The 26,147-nt window shown below is 40.5% G+C and overlaps 1 protein-coding gene across 4 annotated transcripts in view; it reads left to right on the forward strand.

Moving 5' to 3' along the window:
* TENT4A (terminal nucleotidyltransferase 4A) overlaps nucleotides 1-26,147 on the forward strand; it is a gene marked incomplete at its 5' end in the record, with an annotated part of 64,517 nt that overhangs the window by 30,865 nt on the left and 7,505 nt on the right. For 3 of the 4 annotated variants that reach the window (XM_084260916.1, XM_084260917.1, XM_084260918.1), the window contains 4 exons: nucleotides 2,615-2,741; nucleotides 8,670-8,770; nucleotides 9,036-9,208; nucleotides 21,446-21,604. In XM_084260916.1, the coding sequence (XP_084117042.1) occupies nucleotides 2,615-2,741; nucleotides 8,670-8,770; nucleotides 9,036-9,208; nucleotides 21,446-21,604 (560 nt within the window). The remainder of the gene's footprint in view (nucleotides 1-2,614; nucleotides 2,742-8,669; nucleotides 8,771-9,035; nucleotides 9,209-21,445; nucleotides 21,605-26,147) is intronic. The other variant, XM_084260919.1, reaches the window with a different exon arrangement.

Here is a 26,147-nt window from a genome sequence, read left to right on the forward strand (position 1 = left end):
ATTGAATTATACATGAAATCACACCCCATTGTTACCTGAGGATTGAAGTCTGTATGATTTTCCTTAAACAGCGCGAGCATTTGAGTTACGTGCTTTAACTGGTCAGTCTGTAAGCTGAGAAAAGGAGGATGCTCAGGTATGTAAGACATGATCTGCTAACGAGAAGGATCTCTTAGGAAGAAAATCTATTCAAGACAGCAAATGCAAATATGTCATCTTCTGGCTTTAAGCTGCTTTTGGGAGTGGGTAGGGCTGCCTCTGTACAGGCTTCACTGGTACAGTTCACAGTAGCTTGCATAGCTTTGGCTTCTGTATCTGCTTCTCCAGCTGCAGTGCAAGTCAGAACCTCTGCAGACTGTTTAATTGAATAAGACATGTTTATTCAGACATTTTTATGAACTAATTACAGGTGGAGAATGAGGCAATCCAGGAACCTAGACATGCTATGGCATGAGCTATGCTGCCTCTGTTCTCAAATCTGCTTCAATCAAGACTCATACACAACTTCGTTGGTGGTTTAAACTAAACTGCCCGAGTTCGCCGTAAGTGGATTAGGGAAGGATTGTGCTTTGTTTTGCTGGCCCAACAGCGGAGGTGGCAACAACTGACCACAGGAGTAACCAACAGCTCCTAGTAGCAGTGTCTTCGTTCCCGTGTAATGCCACGCAGGGTGCACATTCAGTGCAGCTGCCTTCACGTCAGATTAAACTAATGCAATTCGTTGGAGTGTGTATTTCTGTTATGTGAATATATAGAATCATTTAGGTTGGAAAAGACCCTTAAGATCATTAAGTCCAACCACAGATAGACTTAAATAGTGGTAGATACAATTGTGTGTTCAGCCACTTGTTACATATTCCATCTCTGCTTCTCAATTAAATTTTTTGTTATATGTATTTAGAATGTCATTATCTGAAGGCGGCATTGTTGCAGGACACACCAATGTGTCCTGCCCCAGGACAACCTGCACTGAATTGATAATTGTTCTTCTAGTGGAATTAACACTACTTATGTTCTGATTTCTTGACCATTAAAATACCTTGGTCTCGATTTATGCTGCCTTTGGACTAAGCCCTTTGTGAAGTCCTCTGCTACTTGGTACTGCAGCTCTGAACTTAACTACAATGCGTTTGTTCCTAGATCCACTGTCCTAGGCTCACATTGGTCTCTGCTTTAGAATGGAGTCCAATTGCAAATATGCCTTTTAGAGAGGCTGCTCTAATTTTGAGACTAATAGCTGCTGGATACTGCAGTGGTGCATTCAGAGCAAGAAACTAAGTTACTTCAATAAACAGGAAGCATTCTTCATAAGTTTTTATTTGACTTTATTTGATATTACTGAAGAAATTCCATGTTCCCACAAATAGTCTTATGTTCTCAGTCTGTTTTCATTGATTACTCATTTCTGTTGAAGTGGCATTATGGTTGGAGAATCTTGGACTAAAATGTGTTGTCAAGTAACAAAGCTAAAGCTGTTGTTTTGAGTTATTTTTGTTTCTCCCCTGCCCCAATGGCAGACCTCAACAAATACTTGAGTGAAGGGTACCTCTAGAGTCAAATTCAGTCCTCCAAAGGATAGATCCTGTTCTTTACCCATCAATTTTCAAAGCAGATTTTTCATTAAAACCTGATCTGATTTTTTTCAGGCTTAAAATAAGCATGTTCCATGGTTCATCCCTTTCCAGTATTCTCATGGCATTTCAAGCATCACTGTGAGGGAGGGAACCTTTTACTGTAAGCAGCTTTCTACCCACTCAAGATCCAGTCTATATTTTAGACATGTAATTTGAAGGAATTTTTCTTTGTTTCTTAAATTGAGTGGTGACAGTGAACTTTTGGTGTCTGGTGCCAAATATATCTACCAAAATCCCCCCAAATGTTTCTTTTTGCTAGTAATAGCAACATCTCTCTAGGTGTCAAGTGGGAGACCAGTGCTTGTGTGTTGTTGCTGATACAACATCATTAGCATGTTCTTAACTTCTGCGGTTCCTCAGACATGACACTGGATTTGGAAGGAGTTCTGCTATAAATGGTGCTCATGCTTAAAGAGAGGCAGTCAAGAAGTGCCACTAACTTGATCAGAAAACAATGCTGCACAAACTTCCGGAGTCCTCTATGACAGCCTTTGACAAACTGGTTTATCCCGTGGAGAGAAATTATCTGTTTGATCTGTAGTTTTGATAACATTAAGTAGGGATTGATGTAAGTATGCCTGGCCCTGTGAAGATAATTTGGTTGCACAAGTGGAATTTTAAGCTGAATTTGGCCTTCAGAAACTCTTACTGGTAAGTGAGACATGCTTCAAGCTTGGTAGGTTCCCTCTTAAGACAGCTATAAGAGCTTTAAGCTGATCTCTGATCTCTGTTTCTTTCAGGCGCTGGTACATCAGTATTATAAAAGTGGTAAATTGAATGCATAATGTGAAGTGTGGTTCCTAAGGGTAGCTTCCTTACCGAGATAGGTACACTTAGTTGTTCCTGGTACGAATTTGATGGCCTAACCAGTTTATACAGAGTTGAGCTGTATTGTTAAGGTTTCTGAGCTTTAAGTGTGAATAATTTTCTGCTTACTGATACTAAACAAAGATGATCTGATGACTGTCACATTATTTCAGGAAACGACGTTGGCAGAAGTTCTTACGGTGCCATGCAAGTGAAACAAGTTTTTGATTATGCCTACATTGTTCTTAGCCATGCAGTATCACCACTTGCAAGATCATATCCAAATAGAGATTCTGAGAGGTAATTAGTCCACTTTTTGAATATCCATTTGTCTGTGTAATCAACTAGGAATGTTTGGGTCTAAATCAATAAGGAATATGATTATTGTTTAACTGCAGCTGTATTGAAATCTAGCCAGAAATTTAGACTACCGAGTGTATGAGTGCAACACATTAATGTGCAGCATTGAAGTGAAGATGACATGACAAAACCCAGGATGAGTCCGATGTGAGGTTTGCTTAGTGCATGTAAGGGAGCCAGAAGATAATTAGGTTTTCCTTAAACACTCTGCATAAAGTATTTTGAAGGAAGGTCTGTTGGTTTAATATTTGGTATGATGTATGTCTGTGTCGTGGCAGAAAGGACTGTGCATCATCAGATTGCTTGTTTCAAATCAAAACTAGACAGACTAGGAATTTCCCTAGTTCTTCAATACATACTCCCATAAGCTATTATAAAAGGCTTAATATGTCCTTAAGCTATTAAAAGAATCAGTTCAGTTTGGCTGTAGCACTGTCGTTACAAGTAGCATACTTGTAGATGTATGTGGTTTCTAATGTAGCTCTTAATGTCTTTCATAGAAAGCCCCTTCCAACTGGTACTTTCTCAGCTCTCACCTTTTCAAGTTTCCTGGCTTTTTAAAGTAGGAGAGGAAAGAAAATAAAGGCACGCCAGCAGAGTTGTATTTTCATTCATGCATCTGCTCTAACATCTGTTACTCTTACTCTGTACAAATTGGGGCTGTATCACAGGATGCCTCTTCCCTGAGACTTCCCTAGAATCCCAGAGGCTTTGAGCTCCCCAGCTAATCTCAGGGAGTGATGGCTGTAACAAGCCACATAAAGCATCTAGATAGAATTCCAAACTCTAGTCAAGCTGTTAACTTCTAGCATTAATGCCACTGGAAGGTGAAATAGTTCTTGGTTACCACAAAGCAGATGCAGTCTTTCACTTGGGGATGTAAGACTTTACAGTATTTTAGTAGTGCCCATCTCTGTTTTCTCTGGTATTAAATTCATGAAGGTTGAGATTGCATTCATGGAGATACAGGAATGAAATGTCAGTGTGTAACACTACGTATGAGACTGCTGTTCTAAGAAAGATTAGAGGTGTATCTGTTTAAATGGGTACCAGCTGAGAATTCTTGTTGCTGAATGAAACTTCATTCTTACGTAAGTACAGCTAGAGCAGCTTAGGCATTCCTGAAGTTTTGTTTGTGTCGGGTCCTGACATTCATTAACTTCTCTGTGGTTCTCCAAAGGATGCAGTCATTCACTAAAGCATATAAGGAGCGATATTTTCATAGAATAATGTAGACTGGGAAAGCCTTTTTAAGATTGAGTCCAACCATTAACCTAACAGTGCCAAGTCTACCACTAAACCACGTCGTTAAGCAATACATCTACACACCTTTTAAATACCTCCAGGGATGGTGACTCAAGTACTTCCCTGGGCAGCCCATTTAAATCTTGGACAATCCTTTCAATGAAAAACACATTTCGTAATACCCAGTCTAAATCTCCCCTGGCACAGCCTGGGGCTGTTTCCTCTTGTCCTATCGCTTATTATTTGGGAGAAGAGACCAACAGCCACCTGCTTACAACCTCCTTTCACATAGTTCTAGAGACCAATAGGGTCTCCTCAGCCTCCTTTTCTCTAGGTTAAGCAACCGCAGTTCCTTCTGCTGCTCCTCATAAGATTTGTACTCTAGACCCTTCACCAACTCTGTTGCTTTTTGGGCGTGAAGTTTCAAGCTAGTGACCATTTCCCCAGTTTTAGTCTGTTTCTTGATAAAGGACAGGAAACCATAACAGACACTTGGCAGCAAGCTCTTGCTTGATGATTCATGTTCTTTAAAATAGTGGACTGTTAACTACCCTGTCCATAGCCTCTATATTAAGGTGCAATTTCATATTATGATTTGTCTAGCCTATCTGTGGGCTATCTCATGCCAGCTGCCTTTTTCCTTCCTTCTCAGTCTGTCTGTTCCTGACCTGGATCAAATCTAGTGATCCTGCTGTCAGAATTCAAGTCAGATGAACTGAGAACAAATATGTTAACTCTTCTGTCAGGTTAAGGAGTTGGTCCAGCTTGTGGCTGAGTATGGGTGGATCAAAAGCAAGACAGCAGCAGGAACTCATGTTTGGAGGAAGATGGAGAGAGAGTGACGTTGTATTACTTGACAGCCTTCAGTTCTGCTGAGCTGGATGTGACAAAGATGCATCTTTAAGTTAATACATGTGTCTGAAGATCAGGAGGTTGGCTTATGTGTTAGCCTGACGCATGATTCAGATACAGATGTGTGCTGAGACTGCATCTTTAAACAGCAGTGTAGCCACATTTGGAAGGCAATGGAGGTCATGTGAAATCAGCAGTGGAAGACTGGTTCTGCTGTGACGTGCCCCTCTAGTATAACTGAGATACCTGAAACCCTCCCTCAGTTCCCAGAGTTGCAGGTCATCAACAGCTTCCTCGTTCATTCCAAATGGGTGGTGCAGGTGGATGAAGGGGGTGTTGTCATGCCAACAGGCCAGATTTCATAGTTGGAGGAAGTTTTGGCAGGGTGTTGCTACTGCATGACTGGAGTTGTCACTTACAGGTGATAATCTTCAGAACAGCAATAGTCTAGGCCTTATATCAAGTAATCTTTTCATCTCTGTGCTTGAGAGTTGGATGGTCTCCTCATAGCATACAGTTCAACTGATCTAACTGCTGATAGGTGACTCAGGTCTGGTTGGCCAAGATAGTCCTGGGAGCTGTCAAAGATAATGTTAAATTTGCCTGTTAAATCTGCTGACATAGAAAGCAGAAATGTGTTTTCTGAAGCAGACCACCTTCTGCTTCAAATTTTGAATGATGGGTAGCTGTCAATAGAGTACACTCTGTCTCAAGGGGTATCAGCAATATCGGCTTTTCCTGCACAAGAGTGTTTGAGTAAAAGTTTTAGATTTCTTTCTTTAAATCTTCATGCTTAAGCAGATTCTTCTTAGATGCTCCTTAGTCTGCTTTTGAGATTGTATTTTCCTTTTAATACCAGTGGGTGCTTTCACAGACTAGGTGTTTTTTCCTGCTCTGGTACTCATTTGTTCATGTGGAACTTCGCTGCAGCTTTAGATACTTGATTTTGCTGACTTATGTCAGCAATCTGAGCCTTTTAAGAGTGATCTTAAGATTTATTTGCACTGTAGTTGTGCTGTAATGACAGCTAAAAAGTCTGCCTGTGAACTGAGGGCTTGTAGCATGTAAAAAGAAGAGCTTCTGAGCTCTCAGAATAAAATAAACTAAGTATGTAAATAGCATACTCCTGGTTTTACTCTTAAGATAATATTAAGGGGAAAAAAAACCCCTTAGAGGCATCTTTCATAGGAGAGCTGACTAACTTTATTAACCAGTTAACTGTTTTGTCCATGATTTCCAAACAAGCATCTTTGAAGACGTGTGGGAGTGTCCCATATCTGTAGGAATTTGGGCCTCAGCCAAATGAAAACACAGAAGTGTGGAAATTTTTCATACTAAAGATGGGGAAGGTTAATAGTTTTTTTGTTCCTAAGTGTTTTCAGTGTTGAAAACAGATGCAAGCACAACTTCTAAATGCTTATTTAAAAAAAATAAGTTCTTTAGCCCTGTGGATCTGGCTGAGTCCCCTACGTGTGAACGGGTGTTCTTTGAGAGTGGTATCTGGTTTGATCGCACTTGCTTCCTCTTATTTTTGCTGCTGTATTAAGTATGTGGCAGTGCAGCCTTAAACACCTTTCGCTTTCTGATGTTTCATAGTGAATGTTTTTAATTTTGTGTACTGGCAATGCTGCAGGGATCTGCCTTTGAACCCCTGACCTCATAACTTAGTGAATTTCTACTTTTTTCCTGCCTTTCTACTGAAAATTAGTTTAGGGCTTTGATCTCTATGAAAGGAGAATTTCCAGGTGAGATCCCAGGTTCTGTGTGTGCAGCCTTTTTGTAATTGCTGGCAAAGCAGTAGTTTTACCCATCACACCTATTTGATAGCTGGTGATTTTGGTATATCAGTCACCTGGGCTGTTGAACAATACAGGATGGTATCTTTATTCTCCTCCTTGTATATGAAGGCGTGACTATTGATTTGCTTCACACTTGACAAACTCCTTCATAAGAGCCTGTGTTCAGTCCATGTTCACCTTTTGGTTCTTAAGACCACAGCTGGTAGTAGCTATGACATTTATAGCTTATTGTCCTTGAATAAAAGCTCAAACCTTTCTGAAGGTATTCTCAGATGGAAGTCTTTAGCTGCAAGATTTCCTTCTCTGTCCCAGTGCTGAAGGCACCAGGATGTGTATGTTTGAGCCCCGTAATGTCATTTCCTGCCTTGAGAACTGCAGCTTCAGGGTTGCAGCTGATTGTCTGCAGTATTGGTCATCCCTGTCTTCATTCTGTCTTCCCTGGCTTGGTTTCCTTTTTGAGACTGAGAAACCAGAAATGCATCACATAATTAAAATGCTGCTGTGTCATGAGTGTGTACACTGACAAAATGCTATCCTTTGTTCTATTTGTTCCTTAATATACTCAACTTTGTTGTTTCTGAAGAATTACCTATTGCAACTCAGCTCTTCAGTTGCTGAATAGTGACAATCATGCCTTTAATTCTACATGTAAAATTGAAGGTTTTATTTTCCTATATGCATCCTTTTATTTACACTACCTAAATAAAATGGTGGACGCAGTTCATTCTTTCTGTGAGGCCCTTCTGCAGCTATTTGCTGTGTAACTTGGATGGTACTATTTAATTCAACATTTGATTAAAATGCTGGACTGCCTTTTTCAATACTAATACACTGACATGTCTTTAAAGTTGTAAGGCTAGACATGGAACATCTGGCATTTGGTCTCGCATGAAGTAGTACCACCTAAGCCAGTAGGGACTATTATGCTCCTTTTAAAAGTATTACTATGAAGTGATCTCATAAACGTGCTATGAGTAGACCTAGACTATGTATGTTCTCCCTTCCCATTGTATACCTAAACCAAAAGAGAATTCCAGTGCAGGTACAGCATACCTTTATGGTACAAAATACAAAATAAGCTGTATTGTAATCATTGAAGATTTTCAAAACTTCTCCAAGATGGAAACTTTTGACAGCCTGTTTTTGTACAATAGACAGTCCTTTGTGTATCTTGAGTGTGGAGCTTATTAGCATTTCAGCCGCTAGTCCCTGATGGAAGGAAGCTTGAAAGTTTTGCTGTCAAACCAGGGCACAACTCCTGCTCAAAAAGTAGTGCAGTATGAAATAGCTGAATGTTGGGAAGGCATTTTGGAAAAACATTGCTTTGTCCTTGTTGATAACTGATCACTGTTCAGCAGGACTAGGTAGGCTTCTTCTCTGAACCACTTAACTGTAGGGAAGTTTCTTGAAATTTAACTTACTCTGGTTTTGGAGCCAGTCTGTTTCTTGTTTCCACTACCTCACGATCCATGGTACTTCCTTTATAATTGTGGGCATCTTGCACCTTTTAAGTTGTTTTGTAAATCTCTAAGCAAGGACTAGTGAGGGTCTCTGTCTTCAGCATGAAGGTCAGCTGGGGGGCTGGGATATTAATGTCTCCAGTACTTCCCAAAACTGTTGTCATCCAGATTCTATGGGAAAAATACTTTCTGCATGGAGAAATGCAAGAACCTGTGAATTACCTTTAAGTACACTAATGTCTGCATGTACGTTCTTGATAATTAAGATGCATGCCATGTATTCTAAGTCTTGCCTACATGTCAATGCCTCTGTGTTAGTATGATAGAAGTAATATACTAATTTAAAAATTGTGACACTTCAGTGGATTAAATAGTGCAATAACAAAATGGAAATTCAAAAGGATTCTTTGGTTAGGGATGTCTTAAACTGTTAGCATAATTTCACTGCTTGTTGAAATGCTTGCAAGTATGTAACCAACAGTATTTAATACTTAATTGAAAAATTTTTTTAGCACATTAGGTAGAATCATCAAAGTGACCCAAGAAGTGATTGACTACAGGGCCTGGATTAAAAAGAAGTGGGGGAGCAAAATTAATTTGTCACCTGAACTTGGTAGGTATATCAGGCATCTTTGAAAACAGCTTATTTTTTTCCCTTGAAGTTGATGTAATTTAAAATACTTATGCCTTGAAATTAATCATTCAGATATGTAGGAAAAAAATGAAAGGAATTTGTAATTTTCTAACCCAAGACTAGTTTTCTCTGATCCTGTTTTTCAATTAGCTTGTTAAACTCCAGCTCTTCTTAGACTTCAGGGCCTGTGTGTTTATATTCTGTTAAAATTCTCTTAAATGACACTTATGTTTTCTGTTCACAGATAATAGGTTGAAAATAAGAGACCAGATAGCTCCGTGCAATGGAGAACAGCAGCAGAACAGAGACTCTGAACCATCTTACAACCCACGCTTGGCTTTGTCTTTGGCTAGCACACAACAGCTATCCTCTGGTTCATCTGCCTCTTCTGTATCATCGCTCTCTGGCAGTGACATTGTAAGCTTTTTCTTTTAATGAGTTAAACTAGTAAGAAACACAGTTTATCCATACTCTTCAGTGCCTGAACTGATACAACAGCAGTTAATGTGATACCACCCCTAAGCAAAGGAGTAGCTTCCCTGCTCAGGATAATTACTGAAATCAAGTGTTTTTTCATTCAGTTAAATGGGTCTTAATTCCATCCTAAATCTCTGGTACTCTTTGTGGTAGCAGTCAGATGTAATAAAATATAAAAGCCCCAGTTAACAGTAGCTAATTAAGTAGGAGAGTGGAAATCTATCTTCATAAATCTTCCCATCAAGCAAGATCTCCCACTGTTAAATTCCGGTCCTTTTTTGCCGCACCCCATATTGAACATGAGTATCATACCCTGTTGTGAAGGTGAATAATATTCCTTACTATTTTCATCCAAGCAGTCAGCTCATGTTTTAATGGTAATGGGGCTCTCCTATATGGAGTTTTACTTTCAGTTTCCTTGTTTGAAAGTGCAGCTTGAAAGTAATCTTTTGGGCTTTACTGTAACTTTGTGGATGAGGAAGTAGTTTCCTTAGGTGTGTTCCCAGACTCTAAGATTCTGTGAGGTGGTTTTGTTTGAGTATGGAGTTAAATCAACATGGAATTGGGCAGTGCAGATTTTGTAAAGCACAAAATTGCATTACATGGCATCAGGTGCTCATGATAAATCCATGGAAGCCTTCTGTGCTAGGTAGAGGCATTGACTGGAACAAGATGCAATATTCAGTTAGCTACCATAGTGACTAACTGGAATACCTCTTTTTTAACTGCTTTCAAAATCTAGTCAAATATGGAATTAAAAGTTCGGAATTATATTCAATAAAAGTTTAGTAACTTTTGAGGGACAATTGCCTTCTTTATATGTTCTGTTTACTTTCTGTAATTCCTTTACACTACTGAATATTCTGTGTGGAATTGTCTTTTCACTCCACCTCTAGTAAATATGGTGAAAGTTTTAGTTGCACCATCTGGCTAATGGAAAAAGAACAGCATGATGCTTGCCAGTGATACTACTAGCCATGCTCCTGATCTGAGTATGTAAAAGATTCTGTCTATTAAGCTTTATGAGAAAACGCAGGTATTTGCCTAGAGTGTCCACTCCGAACGTAGTGGTTGGCGAGTGGTTATGACCATCTTGTAGTCCCTTTTTGCCTGACGTTGAAGATAAAACTTGATGCCAGAGAAATTAATGAAAAGTAAACAAGAAGTTCTCAACAAGACAGACCTGCAATCAGTTTGGGGATGCACTACCCTTTTTAACAAAATAAGCTTTATGTGCTTGTGCCAGACCCTAGTTTGTCCTGATTGGTACTATATCTTCAGACTGCTATCATACGGTGTTAATTTGGAATGGAATGGCAGGTGTTTGGTAATTGATGGACTCATCCTACTCACACTTGGATATGTGAGGACGAGCAGGTTCTGGTTGAGCAGTCCTGAGCTGCACCTGATCCAGGAAGAGAAGCTTGTTCTGCTGGAGTTGAAGAGGAGGGTGTCTGTGGTATGATACAGCATTATATCTTGCCCAGGTTTCAGCAAAGGAATGTCTAGTATGTAAGACAATGGGGTTTTGTGCCAAAACGTCTGGTACCCTGCAGATAGGTATGATGCAGTGCTACATTATGTAGCGTTAGCGCTGGTCTTGTGGAAGGAGTGTTCTTCAGGAATGTCTCTGCATTCATTGAACCAAACTTTTTGAACTCTGATACTGAAGACTGAAAGCAAGGTACAAATTATAAAGAAAATGCAGGGGACAAGGAGATCTAGATTGAGTTAGCCACTCTCTTCCTAATAATTAAGACTTTATTTTAATAGCAAAATATGAATCCCTATGACATCACTATTAATCTTAAGGACAGAGTGTGTGTCAGAACGTGGTTTTTGGAGATGTGTTTTGCATGACTGCAGAGTATCTTTTGCTGTGTGTTGCAGTTTTGCATAGCTGGGTGCTGGCAGAGAAGGGGGTGCTGCAGAGATGGCTGCTGTAAGAAGCAGCCAGAAGCTCTCTGCAGGCTCCAGAGAGTACACATCAGCCGATTCAAGGCCTGAGTTGCTGCTGACCAAGGCTGAGCCCATCAGCGATGGTCACAGCACCTCTGGGAATCACATATAGGAGGAAAAAAAACCCCACAAGCAGCGGCATTTTGCCACTAGAGAAGAGAGTGAAAAGATGTAATGAGCTGTTCAGCCACCAAGGCCAGGGAAGAAGGAGGGGGGGAAGAATGAGGTGCTTCAGGTGCCAGAGAGAGAAAATTCCCCTGCAGCCTGTGGAGAAGACCATGGTTGAAGCGGGCTGTCCCCCCGCAGCCCATGAGTAATGATGGGGAGCAGAGACCATCTACAGCCTGTGGAGACACCGACCCACGCTGCAGCAGGTTTGCTGGGCGACTTGTGACTCTCTGGAGGACCAGGCTGGAGCAGTCTGGGCCTAAATATCAGCACCCCATGGAAGGGAGCAGAGTTGAGACAATTGGTGAGGAGATGATGCCCTGATAGAAAGGGCTCACATTGGAGAAATTGTGGAATGATCTCTCCCTGTCCTTATCTTGATTCCCAAACCTCTCAATAGACATTTTCTCCCCTTTCCAGCTGAAAAGGGGAGTGATAGAGCATCTTGGGCATTTGGCCTCTAGCCAGGGCCAAACCACCTCACTGTGTATCAACTACAAGATCCCAGCTGTCAAATTAGAGGCCCATGATAGTATATTTGCTTTTCAATTTACTGCTGCAGTTTCACTGGTCATAGTGATTAGTTCTGCCTTGACCTTTCTGAGGTTTGCCTACTGATATAATGGAAAACTATCTATTGTATATTGAGGAAGAGGAGATAGGCTTGGCAACTTGTGACTGGGTTATACTGCCCCTACCTCGCCCCCACAACTTCAGCTTCTACTGAGGTTCAAGCATTCTACCCATTCCCTTTAGCACGGATGTAGTTATATTCTGAAGTAATGCAAGTCTGTAGGCCTTGCTTATATTCCCCACTATGTCCTGCAAGCAATATTGACAGTGTATATTAAGTATGCAAGCATTTTCAAAACAGGGCAGTATTGCTGATAGGGATCCTAGAATTTTTATTAAACCCCATAGTTTAATAGTTCATTGTAATGTTAGTTCTGTTGGTTATAGCACAGTGTGCTGGATGGCTTTTAAAGGTTTTCTTCCTTGACGTTCTGGCAGCATTACAGATTTTGCTTTGTATTCTGTAAATACGGCTCAGGACCTGAAAAGATAAGGCTCCTGGTATCTTGGACTTCTGAGCACTTTCAGAGATAGCAGTGGTTATAGGTTTGTTCCAGCAGCAGGAGAGCAAGTGTCAAATAGAATAATGAAAAGGAGTGGGTTTTTCTGGAGACTGGATTGGCATAAACCAAAGGTAACATTTAGAAGTCCACCTCTCAACTTTTGTATGTACTCAGATAAATGAAAGTGTAGGGTTATAAGAACTTAAAGTTGCTACATAGAATTCTTTCCATTCCTGCCACTGCTTACCTTCCTTCAGGGACCATCCTGATGGCATCCTTTGGAAGATGAGAACCTGTGTACCACTGAAGAACAAAGAGAACTGCCTCCTTCAAGGACAGCCTTCTCTTTCACCATACAGGTTTTTTTTAAGAGGTGTATACTTTTCCTTAGTACAGCACCTCAAATTCAGGAGGATGTTTGCTTTCATCTCTAGCACCTCCAGGACTGTCTTGCAGGGGAACACACTTCTGGGCCACTGTCTACACAGCCCAAAATTAAGAACTGGATTTAATGAGACTAAATCATAATTTGTACAAAAAGCATCCTCTTACGGATTTTCTGAGACATCAAAGCTATTTACAGAATGCCTTATGCTAACACTAGCTGCTGAAATTCTAGTTGTGCTGTCTTTTATTAAGTGTCTTAGCAAACTTCAGAATCTTAGTCACTAAAGAAAGCTTTTGCAAGGGTCACTAAGCTTTGGATCAAAGACTGTGGAAGAGAAATCTGTCTTCTGGTATCACGATTACTGTTAGTGAGAGAGCTCTTCCGTTTATGGGATTGTCTTACTGTACATGTCAATACAGACAGAGCTCTGGCTCTCTCACTGGCACTTCAAATGTAGATCCTTGCAAAATACTGAGTACTGAAGTTCCTGCCCTGTTACCTCAGCTCTAAGAAGAATATAAATATTGGTGGTGAGCAAACTGAGGAACACATGGAAATAGAGCTACGAGGAATTTGATCACCAGAATCTATTTCCACATACGTCTTTCTGGATTAACTATCAAACTGATCTCTGTAGTAAGGCTTTTCTCAATGAAGTATTCTGCTGGGCAGCTATTTAAAATACCATATACTGCCCTGACAAAAAGGTGGTATGTACTCATGCAGACAGGTAAGTTGCAAAATACTGTGTGTTCCCTCATGATCCAACAAATGCTGACATGAGTAGTGGAAGGTGCTTTATAAATATCTTTGCTACCAAGGACAATGAAAAGTGTCAGTTTTTCCTCTATGGGTACAAGAGTCAAATTGTTCCACAATAGAAAATAAGCATGTGGGATTAGGAAAACTCATTTTAACCTTCATCTCGAGTTAAGTGAGTTTTTATGAGAATTTGAAACCAGATGAAATGAGCTGTGTTTACCACTGGCTCTCTCTGCTTGTTCTGGCTAGTTGCAGGTGTCAGGCTAAGAACCCAAGCAGCGAATAAATTCCTCTTGAATATGCCTTTTTGGTTTTTCTTTTTTCCTTTTTTTTTGTGGAAAGCTGGTTTTGTTATCTTAGGAAGTCCTGGAGTAGTGCTGGAGAGTATCTGCTGCTTGATCAACAGTCTCTGCCAAGTAAAATTAATCCTGGCAATGTGTTTTGTGGCCTTATTTTGGTCTGGTGTAGCTTTTGGTGCTAAGTATGCTCCACAGTTTTGAGGCTGGTATGCCAGATAAAGCACAGCATTTTATGTGACAGCAATACCTGCATGTCAGTATCAGATGGAATGGTTCATAAGAAAGTTGCAGAGCTTTTTTCTGTTACCTAATAGATATATAATCTCGTATCCAGTCCAGCACAGAATCCCAAAGCTGTCCATTAAAAGTTTGTATGCAAGAAATTTCATACACCTTAGTGTTTCTCATGTTATTGTTCTTTAGGCCAAGATTTTGTGAAGAGTTCTGACTTTGTCAAGACCATGCAGTCATGCCAAAGCAGCTGAAGTTTCAGTGAGCAGCATATCTGTGTGGTCTAGTTTGGGGGAGAATGCAATCCTTGCCTCTAACTCTTCATCTTTTACAGTGTGTATTGTCGGACTGATCTTGAAATTTTAGCTGCAGCCATTGCTGGTTGGGCTTTATAATGACCTGTCATCAGAATATTGGTGGTTGATGGGGCCACCTTTCTGCCCCCATCAGTTAGAGGGTGTGCCACATTGGTACCTTAAGTGTTCCATGGAAGGGGTCTGTTCACTGTCTTCAAGCACTGTGAATTCAGTACTTTAGTTAGATGCTTACAGTGTGAGAGCAGCGTATGAATGACCAGTAAGACCAATAATACTCATTGCTCCTCTCATGCTGTTGAACTGCATACAAGATCCATGCTGACTTTGGAACTGTTGCTTGCTTGCTCTGCACTAATTGTGGCTTGGTGCTTGAAATCAACGTGCTTAATGAAGTTATCATTATCTCCTCTTTCTTCCTGTTAGTCAAAGGCTGAATTTCAACCTTATTAGCAAGAGCTGTTGTGCTTCCCTAGTCACGGATGGAGGTGATAGAGTATATGACGTATGTTCTGATAAATGCTGCTTCTTAAAAATGATTATATTGGCAGGTGTAAGGCAAGTGATTATCTGTAGTAGAGGGACAGACACTTCAGTTACTGTAACAGCTCTTCCTTCTTTCTTGTTAAATCTGTCTTAATGACAGTGATTAGTCTGTAGAGAATTTCAGATTGACATTGTCTCTGTATGGAAGGGGTGCAGAAGGGGGTGACCTAACAAAATTCTCAGTCTGGGAGCAAGAGTTACACAGATCTTCTCCCTTCTTACATGTCGGAATATTCTCATGTCCTAATGAAAGTAACAATTCAAATATGTGTGTGGATAGTTGATAATCTTCTAGAAGAATGCAGATTTTTTTCTTCTTTTCCTCTTCCTAAATAGAGGCAAGTGGCCTAAAAAATAGGCCTAAAAAATAGGCCTCAATCTTCAGTCTCTGAAAAAAGGTATAAGGGCTGACCTGCATCCAGCTTGTCTCCAAATGAATCAGTGGGCAACAATGAGCCTGCAGACACAGGCAACTTGATGTTACCAAACAAAAGCATTTGATTGACATGTTGGAGCATTTAAGAGTTTAAGCCCCAAATCCTTTAAAACTCCACTCTTCCATTCTTACTGTGCAGGTTACTGGGACAATTTCTGTGGACCAGAGGAGTGCAGATTTTTCCAGTGCTGCTTTTGCCAGTTTTTCATCGTATAGTCCCACATTTGGCTTTGGCATTTTAGCCCATACCTCTGGCAGTGTGTGTGTTGTCCTTCGGTTACTCTGTCTCAGTTGCTTGAGCATGCTTTTATCTGTATCCACTTGAAGCAAATTCTGCAAAGCTGCAGGATGCCCAATTTTTGAACAAAAAAATTATGAAGTAATCTTACTGAATAACAAGTTATTCTAAGCAGCAAAGAGTGCAGAGGGGAATGTGTAAATCAGCAAGTAAAATTAGATTTTACTGCTATAATGTTGGTGAAGTAAGGAGAGAAACACAGTTTTGTAGAAGTCAAGCTCAGACTACTTTCTGATGTCAAAGGCTAGTTGCGGTGTTGCCCTATCTTAACATTCCCTCCCCTGAAAAAAAAAAGAGGTACCTAAGCTATTTTAGGATGGAAGGAAGCCTTAAGTTCAGTATTTATAATATAGTATAAGTTCAGCTTGGAATGAATCCTATCATTTAGTGCTTAACTTGAAAAACACTAACTTGAAATATTAACATACCCTTGGAAGTACAGGCCAATTGCAAGTGTTGAGAATAAGAAAGGAAATTTGAAATTGCATGCTTCTAGGACATTTTATTTAAGGTGGAGTGTCTGGAATACAGTAGGTATTGATAAAACACGGACCAGGTCTGGCAGGTTATAATGAAGGGAGGTTAAAGGGGTGCTGTGGTTGTACTAACTAGATTACATTTTTAGTTGTCTTTCTGTAAAATGAACACTAATGCTTCTGGAGGATGCATATTTTTCAGTTTGCTTATTTATCCTGTGTCTCTTTTTTGCTCTCCTGTAAGCACAAGGACCTAGATATTTTCCTTTTGTAATGCAGTTGACCTAGAGTCGTAAAAATCGGGCAACTGTCTTACTCAAGACTGTTTTGTATTGTTTAAAGGCTGGCAAATGGAATTGGTGCAACTGTATTGATGTAAATTCTCTCTTTCATGTCACCTCCCACAGAAGTAGAAATTCTGTTCATCTTTCTTTACACCATAGTTAAAGTTATGGCTCCACCTACCAAAAAGGGCAATGGCACAAGCTGATCTGGAAGAAGTGAGAAGGGGTGGGTGGGTGTAACCCATTAAATCACCTTGGATGCTTGTTGATTTGGCAAGCGGAGTTAAGTATGCTGGGGTGAAAGCAGTTCAAGCAAGAGTTTACACTGAAGTTCTGCCTCTGCATGTAGCCCCAAACTATGAAACATCTGAAGTTTTCTGGTGTTGCTTTATGTTCCAAGGAGTGGGTTTACACTTTTACTAAGCCAGTCCAGTAGCTAGATGTTGTTGCTAGGGATTGTTCTGTTCACTAGCTGCTCCTGCTTTTCTGCACTGGTGTTCAACTAATCCTGTGGTGAGCTGATTCAGAAGGTGAAGTTAGTAAAATGAGGGTTATTGTTTCCATGGTTCACATCTGAACTGGCTCATAATAATGTCAAGTGCTAATGCAGGTGTAATAGAGAAGGGCAGAATATAAAAAGATGCAAAAGGGGTAAGGCTGGCATCAGTTATCTCTTAAATCACTTTAAGTGTAAGAAAGGAGAGAAGCATGTGAAAAAAATCTGTATGAAGGTCAGACTAAACCCGCCAATTTTCTCACTATTTTCAGCTCTTTGCTTTCAAAGATGGAACACAATATTTACTGAAGTGGTCATTGTTCACACAGCTTCTAGCTCCTGAATGTTGGGGGAAAGAGAGAGAATTTGTTTAATTAGTGGAAGAAGTTTGGAGAATAGAAACAATGCAAACAGTACAAAGTAGGTCATTCTTGGGGGGTGTGGAGTGGGGTGTAAGAACCCAGATCTGTCACATTATCAAGAAACTTGCATTCTAGTTCTTAAATTTTGATTTCTAAATCCTGACTTCTAGGATAGTTACTCTTTTACCACTGGACCAATACTTGAACAGTCTGGGATTGTGAATGAATCTTACTTAAGCCACTTCAGCTTTTAAAAAAATACTGTCTTGAAAATGGAAAGCTACTGCCAGGTGAAACTTCTCCGCCAACATCATCATGAAACACAGCAGAAGGCACCACTTATTCATGCCTTTAGAATCATGGGAAGGAAGCGTCTGAGGATAATTGAGTGCACATGAAATTCATGGAAACTGAACTGTTGTCTCAATGGTTGAATGCACCAGTAGAGTTTATTTTGTATTCTTAAGCCTTGAGTTATTAGAGGAATTGGAATAAACTCTTTCATCCAGACATAGTTCGCAAGGAACTTCTGGCAAGTAAATACTCTCTTGCTCATGAGGTCCTAGGTCTTTTTGTGGTGGGAGATGCATTTTGCAAAACAGTGAAGGATTTTTTGTTCCCTTCTTAATTCGTGAAGAGAAGTTTGGAGTGTAAGGTTGCTTCAGCTCTTAATCTTTCATGCAATTGCAGTATTTCGCCATTTCTGTCTAGACAGAAGTTAAGGGGATCCCATTTCTCAGGTGAAATTTGCAGTCAGGTGAGAGGAACACTTGAGTTTCTAGGTCTCTTCTATACTTTATCTTTCCACCATTAAGGTAAAATAGAGTCCTCAGTAATCAAGGCTATAAATAGTAGGAATCTTCCAGGTACTAAGTTTTTACTCAGGAAATTGAAGCTGCTCTGAAGAGTATGTTTTAAAATGGAAACTTCCCAGTAGGATGAAATTTTATCTGGCAGTCTGTCTTTGTTTCCAAACTTATCTCTTTAGAAGATATTTTCCTTGCAGGATGAGGGACTCCTGTGTTTGTAGTGGTAGTATTTGAGAGATCAGGAACTTACCCTTGGCTCTTAGTGAAGTCATTGCAGTTTTATCCCTAGTTTATTTGCTAAAATCAATTGAGGGATCCTAACCCTTTATTTTACATCTTTTTTCAATATGTCTTCTGTATCTCTTACCCTAGTAAGGGTCAGAGCTTTTTGTCTCTGAGACATGGATCTAAAGTGTGGGAGTAGTACCTGTATGCCTTTACTCACTTGTAAGACTTCTGAGCTTCTGCAGTGCTTTGAGTTTGCACAGTATGCTTAAGAACCTTGTCCAGAAGACCAAGTAATAATTAATCCTTCAGTGTAGGCAGTGCTTGTGGAACATCAGGGCTTTTTCACATTAGGGTCCATTCTCTGATCACTGAGGTTAGTTAACCTTTTAGTTTGAGTAAGAAAGGTAATGCTCTTCACAACAGGATTTTGATGCTGGTAAGTCAGTATATCAGCTCCATAGAGTAATCCTGTTAGCAGTTCAGGACTGTGTCAGAAGAGAGGTGCAGTCTGCTTGTATGAGATGTGTATCAGTAAATAACATTGAGACTGAAGAACATGCCTATTTCAAAACTAAAATAAAACAACACAAGCTTCCCTGTGCTGAAATTTATCTAGTCTCAGTTAAGCTCTATGACTCCCTTTTACCTTCCATCTGCTGCTTCTTCCACACTCTAGTTAATTTTTTGTTGCACAAAACCCCTTAGAGATCCTATAAATGGGAAGTGTCCCATCTGGCTTAGGTATGTGAGTCTTCAGGTGATTCAGTTGTATCTAAGCAGAAGAGAAAGGGAAGATTCTTTGAGTGGAGACTTAAAATCATTCTTTCATCAGGTCTGTGAGGGTTGCATTGCAGAAGATAACACGTTGGTTTGGATAGACAGGAAGATCCCTTTTCCCCTTTTCATTTTCCTGCTCATGTTTACCTGGGAGCATTCTTAAAAGTTGTCTGCTCAAACATGATTACTCTCTATATTTATAAACTTAGTAATAATTCCATGACCAGTAGTGTCTAAAGAAACTTCAGCTTAGAAATCAAAGTGCTTGTCCCTGTAGGGACCCTACCACCTACTCAGTTAATACATCAGCTTCGTATCGGTAGAGACCGTCGCCTGTTCCTGTGCCTTGTATTGGAGGATTGGGCAAAGGAGAAAACCACCATCTCATCCAGGCAGCTGGCTCTGTGTGTGAATACAGCTAAACTTAACTTTTTGGTCAGTGCTGCAGCACGTAATTGCCCACTGAATGTTATTTATTAAACAGTAAAAACTGATCTCATAAATAAGACTTGAGACATAAAGACAGATTCTTGTTGGCAGCATGATTTCCCTAGTGAATTTGTGATGCAAATATGTGAAACTGCTTCACAAAGGCACACTAACTCTAACTACTGCTTGACCCAGTAGAAGAGCAGCTCCTTTCTTTCTAGAACTTGGTTTTTATAAGCACAGCTTTATATGGACCAATAAAGGAGTGATTGCTGACAGCTTTGAGGACTGTTTCTGCTGTGGATACTCATTTTAGCTGGGATGCAAATTGGGCTTTATACTAGCTAATTGCTTAGGCTGCTCAGTATTCACAACTGTTAGTCTTAAATGACCTTCTCTTTTCCTCAAGAAAAGTTTAAAGATATTTCCTTGTCTGTTCTTGAACAGAAGAATCTAATTTGGAAAGCAAGGCCATGTGGGGGCAAGGAGTACTACTGAAGATCTATCTAAAGTTTACTTGGTTTAAGTGTAGTGTCTTTGCTTCCAGGCAATTAGTCTTCAGAGAAAGAGTGATAGAGTATTTCAGTAATTACTCTTAACAGTAAAGGCCCTTGATGATCTGAGCAGTAGTGTTTTTAATATGTTAACTCCTGAACTACTAATTGACCAAGCCCCATCTCTTGCTATGCTTTGAGCCAGATGGCTGGGAATGGGAAAAACCACTAGTGGTTTGGGATAAAGAATAGTTTTTTGCATTATTTTCAATTTCAGAGTAATTTGGAGCTAAGTGTGGGGTAAAAAAGCAGCATTAAAATGTAAGGAAAGGTGCTTATCTGTCGTGATTGTGTTATGGTTGAAAAATAAGTCTTACAAGATCTGTGCTCAAATTTTTTTTTTCAAAAGGCTGCAGCTTGCTTTTTTAGCTTTTCTCAACTTAGAAAATAATAGGTTGTTTAAGAATTGAGGTAGTCAGTTGTGTGTTTTCAGACTTAAATAATTACTATAACCCCCTGCATCTCTGGTTGCCTCTTTGCTTGTTGTCTGTTAAGTGCTCCAGGCACGCATTGTTTTAACATCACCCCTATGACTGCTTCTGATGCGTCTGTAATTGCTGGTGGCCTGTTTGGGAGGAGGAGGAATAGTAATTGGTAGTATTGGATTCATTTCTGCATCTTTTTCTGTGATCCTACATCCATCTTGCTTCCCCTGAAGAATTATCACTCAGTTTTCTGGTAGAAAGTGAGGGAACAGAACTCCTAAGTAGCAGTGAAGTGGGTGGCTGGTGTGCATGTACTGGTCTTGACTGGCAGACCGTCTCCTTGTTTCTTGGTAGGTGGAGCCCTAACTTTGCTGTTGCTGGGTAGGATGGGAGAAGACTGTAACAATTACAGTGAGTAACTTTGCTGTACAGATAAGTACTACCCAGAACACTGTTCAGAGAACTGATGCAGTCATGACACCGAAAATTCTAGCACCTGTATCACTAAGTTTTGCTGTTCTTGTTCCGTTGTTTTCCCCAGCCATAGTTCCCATCTTTGGATTTGAATGTGGTAGAGATCTAACCTTGACTTTAGATTGTGCTGACCAGGACTGACCTGTGATTGCCATAGACCTGTTGACGTTGTGTCCTTCATGCAGGTTCAATCAAAGTTTTGCTAGATGTGTAAAATAAGCATGGTGCTGGCTTGTGTTTTATTTTTTTCTATTAAAAAAAAATAATCATGAAATCTTGCAGTATTCACATGAGTTGATATTTGGGTGCATTTTCACATGCATAGCCTGTCTATACTGTACTTTCTGTAAAGTTGCTTTTCTTCTCCCCTTTTTCTCTGCCAAAAGGATTCTGATACACCACCTTGCACAGCTCCTAATGTTTACCAGTTCAGTCTGCAAGCACCGACTCAGCTTATGGCCAGTTTACCCCCCGCATTGCCCATGCCAAGTGGTAAACCCCAATCTGCGCCTCCGAGAGCCTTGATAATGGCCGCCAGTAACCAGGTATGAGCCAGCTCAGTGGAGCGAGTGTGTCACGAGGGAGCGGTCAGGTCGGAAGGGTAGATCACTATGCGCTCTGCTGTCAGTCTCTAAAAGACCTCTCAAGACAACCTTGGTGTGTAGCATGTGCTGAACTTCGTGTTGTCGTAAAGCTACTTCTGTCTGCCGTGTCCAGAATGTGGGGGAGAGGAATGGGCGGGAAAGGGTTCCGTGTTTGAGATGCACCTCTGAGTATGAGCCCCTTCCACTGCACACACGCACCCAGGAGTAAGTTGAAAGGAGAATGCCAGATGTCTGACTGCTGAAGTTGTATTTGAGGCTCCTGGTGCCTAACCAGTGGGGTATTTGCAGATCTTTAGGCTATGTAACTTCCTGTTCTGAAAGCAGAAACTGTAGGTGGTGTGCCTGTAAGCTGGTTTCTGAATCAGGTGTAGTCCTGACCTGGCTAGGCCTGTTCAGTTGTCTTGATTTTTGGATTATTGGAACAGATGTGATGGCACTTCTAACTTTCTGTAGTAGATTTTAAAGATAGAGAAGAGAAAATTAATTTATGGGCATGTCTACAAGGACTATGACAAAAAACTGAAATGTGTGCTTACGTGTTCTGGGAGATGAACTTAAAGGGAAGCTGTATGTTACTCAATTTAGCCTGAAGTATTTTAGTTACAGTATCCAGTATAGGACAGAGGGGAGAAAAATCACCAGTATTTCCTACTGCCTCAGTGCCTCTATCTGTAGAAAAATATTCCCTTGATCTTGATTATTAAAACTATTAGTTAAAACTGCTGCATCATGTGAGCTTTAATGCAAGTTGTAGGAAGCATATGATAAAATGATGAGCTTTTTTTTTTGAAACCTAGTTTTAGTCAGGTTCTTGTGTTTTACTCCTCTCAACCCTTCTTTGGGAATCTAGGGCCAGGATATTTTCAATTTAATGATCTTGTCTTTTTTTAAATTAATTTTATTCATTGCTTCCTTGACACTTCAGGCATGGCACAAAAAAAAAATCATAGAATCACTTAGGTTGGAAGAGACCTTTAAGTTTGAGTCCAACCCCAGCCTAATCCAGCTCTAGACCATGTCCTCAAGCACAACATCCACGCAACTTTTACATACCTCCAGGGATGGTGACTCCACCACCTCTCTGGGCAGCCTGTTCCAATGCCTGACAGCCCTTTAAAGTAAAGAAATTCTTCCTGGTGTCTGACCTAAATCTCCTCTGGTGCAAGTTGAAACGATTTCCTCTTGTGCTATCGGTTGTTACTTGAGAGAAGATACAGACCCCCATCTTTCTACTCCCTCCTTGCAGTATCTCCAAGGATTGAGACTCTCCAGCCACTCTGGGCAACTTGTTCCAATAAAAGAGGTTTTTATCTTAAATGGTGTTTTCTATATTTCAACTTATTCACATTGATTCTTGGTCATTTATTTGGCATCAGTGAGAAGAGACTGGCTCCCTCTTCTTCACATTGTCTTATTAGACTCATCAGTAAGATCCTTCCTGAGCTCTCTCTTTTTGAGATTAAACATTCCTAGCTCTGTCATAATTTAATTATGGTATATGTTCCAGTCCCTTTTTTATCTTCATGGACCTTTACTGGACTTGCTCCTGTATGTCCATGTCTGTTACTGGCTATTTCAGACCTGGGGTCTGCATTTCATGTGTGGCCTCACCAGTGCTGAATAGAGGGGAAGTGACTATTGACCTGCTGGAGATACTCTTCCTAATGCAGCCCAGGATGCTGTTGGCCTTCCTTGATGCGAGGGCATGTTTCTGGCTCGTGTTCAACTTGGCCACTAGGAATCCGTGGTCATTTTATGCCAAGCTTTTTTCCAGCTGGCTGGGCCCAGTGTGTACTGCTGTGTGGATTATTTCTTCCTGAGGGCAGAGTTAGCATTTCACTTTTTCAGACTTCATGAAATTACCGTCAGCCCCTTTGTCCAGCCTGACAAGGTCCATGTTTATTTATCCCCATCTTGCATATCATCTGTTCCCTTCAATTTTGCATCATCTGCAACTGTTCTTAGGGTCACTTTCCCATCATCCAGGTTGTTAAAGATACTCAGTAGTTGGGTCCTAGTATCAGCTCTTGGAACAGACCACTACCTGCTGACCTCCAGCTGGACTTTGTGCTGCTGGTCAGAATACTTAGAGCCCTGCATGTAAGGAAATACTTTTCATTCCACTTGTGATTTCCATGTCTAGGTATGTCAACTGCCATTTACCACAGAATAAAATGAAAATCAGATAGTGCTTTCAACACTGAAACTTTTAGATGAATAATGAAGAAACTTCATCTGGACTGCATTTTCAATGTTCAGTAATACCTGATAGCAGTTAGGGCATGCTATAGCTCAGTACCCGAATTCTTCATAGTTACTACATGAGTGGTGGTTCTCAGCACTTCACTGAAATGCTTCCCACCCCATCTTTCATGGAGACCAGGCTACTGCCCTTTGCATACCACAGCTGTTCCACTACTTCCTTGCAGGCAAGTTAACAGAGAAAGGGCACCATCTTTTGAAAGCTGTTATCACTTGTTCTTCCCAGCTACCTTCACAGTCCTCAGTGATGTACCAAGCCCCACTGGTGTATCTTGATACCCACCTTCTGGCTTAACATTCTAAGTGATCACATGGATTCTTCCCCACCCTTTACTTGTCCTCCCCAACAGCAGAAGCTTACCCAGGCAAAACCAGCTTATCTGCACAGGAAGTGTTTCTATTAGTGAGAAGCTGATAGAACAATAGATTGCTATTTTAGTGTCTGCAGTTGAGTAGGTGTGTGCTAACAGACGGTCTGAAACTGCTGAAGTTTGTTTTAATTAAAACTAGAAAGCTGGTTTAAGTTCAGCTTCATCTAATGGGCAACCTTGGTGTAGTTAGTTCTTCTTAACTCTGCTTTTCTGGTGCCCTGGAGCTGAACTTCATCTGAACTACACAAAAAAGGAATCCAGCTTTGAGGCACACAGTTGTTGGTAGAAAACAAGTTGGCATCCAGAGCCTTGTGCCTCAGTTGTAAAGAGGCAATATGTTGCATGAGTTTTGCATCTCTGTTGGAATTTTGAATCTTGGAAAACAGCTGCTTGGTAGCACTTTTTCTGGCTTTCTGTTACTTGGCTGTCCTTTCCAGTACTTGTTAACAGTTCTTTTAGTTTTCTATAATTCTTCTGTTTAAAACTGGGATTCTTTTTTTTTACCTCTGGCTTTTGCTTACAAAACATGTGCCTTAGAGATTCAGATTAATTTCTCACTATCTATAGCTTAGAAATAGATGATGATGGTTCTGCATTGAATTTACCAGAAACCTGTGGATTGTGAAGTAGAAATGTTCTTTTTTTTTTTTTTTTAAGGATTAGGACCAACTCACAAGTGGGAAATGAAATCTTTCTAACCATGATACTGTGAATATCTTGCAACTTTCTGGAGGGTTGCTAAGCTAAATGAAGTTGGTGGTTTTCCTTCTGCAGTGGGTGTAACTTCAGACCCTGCTAGTTCATGACTTGCAATGGGCACACTTCACTAGCTCAGAGGGTGCCTATCCTGACAGACTTGAGCATGTGCAAACCTTTAACAGCAAGTGTCCTTTCATGTTCAGAGTCTTTGAAACAGTTCGGTTTTCTGCATGGTATCTGCTGCACGTTGTCTTCAGCCTTTTCCCTGGCAGGTTTCTCTGCCTCAGTTCATCTTGGAAGCTCAATGTGGGTGTCCAGCACTACCCTCAAAGGCAGGAGGTACCAGTGTCAGCAGCAGAGCTGCATTTTGAGCAGCTGGCAGCCTTCTAGGCAAATTCTCTGTCATTCCTGATCCTTTCTTTTTCTTCAAATTGCTTTGGTGTGATTACCAACTCTATTTACATACTGCATAATTAACTGGAGAATTTCCAGGTAATTCGGGGGCTAATTAAGCTCCTGATACAGGTCACGTGCTTTTCAGGATCATCATGGCTTTTCCAAGGTAATCATTGCTCTACTTTGCTGACAAGGAGTTTGAAGTTTCACTTGGGAGAACAGAACAGTTTGTGAGGCAGTGCTGCCCACTGGGTAAGCAGATGAATGCATGTCCAGATGAATGGAGGGGGCTGAAATTGCTTGGTGGCTTCCTAGGGAGAAGAGAGGATTACTTTCCTTATTATTTTGGGATGGAATAAGTTCAGCTGGTTCTTGGATTACTGGTCTAGTCACCAGTGAAGACAGAAAAAACTTAATGTTGCTTAGGTCAGAAGAATTCTTTCTCTTTCACTTTTCACGTTGTGGATTGTAGGGTTTGTTTTTTTTTCTTTTTCCCCAGGGAGCGATCTTTTGATTAGAAAAAGTATCTAAAGCCAGTGAACACCACTCCTGCTGCTCAGGCTTCCAGCATGTCTAAGAAATTCCACTGTAGACCCTTTAGATTGTAAATACATTCATTGAAGATTTCATAGCAGCATTCACTAGCTCAGCTGTAAAACATGGGAGAAAACTAGGAACCAAAATCTTAGTGCCAGTGCTGAAAATGCCACGGTCTAAATAACTGTTAAGAAGAACTTGGCAGTAGTAGGGGTTTT

The sequence above is a fragment of the Gallinula chloropus genome (genome assembly GCF_964237585.1).
Source record: "Gallinula chloropus genome assembly, chromosome: 2".
NCBI classification, from domain to species: Eukaryota; Metazoa; Chordata; class Aves; order Gruiformes; family Rallidae; genus Gallinula; species Gallinula chloropus.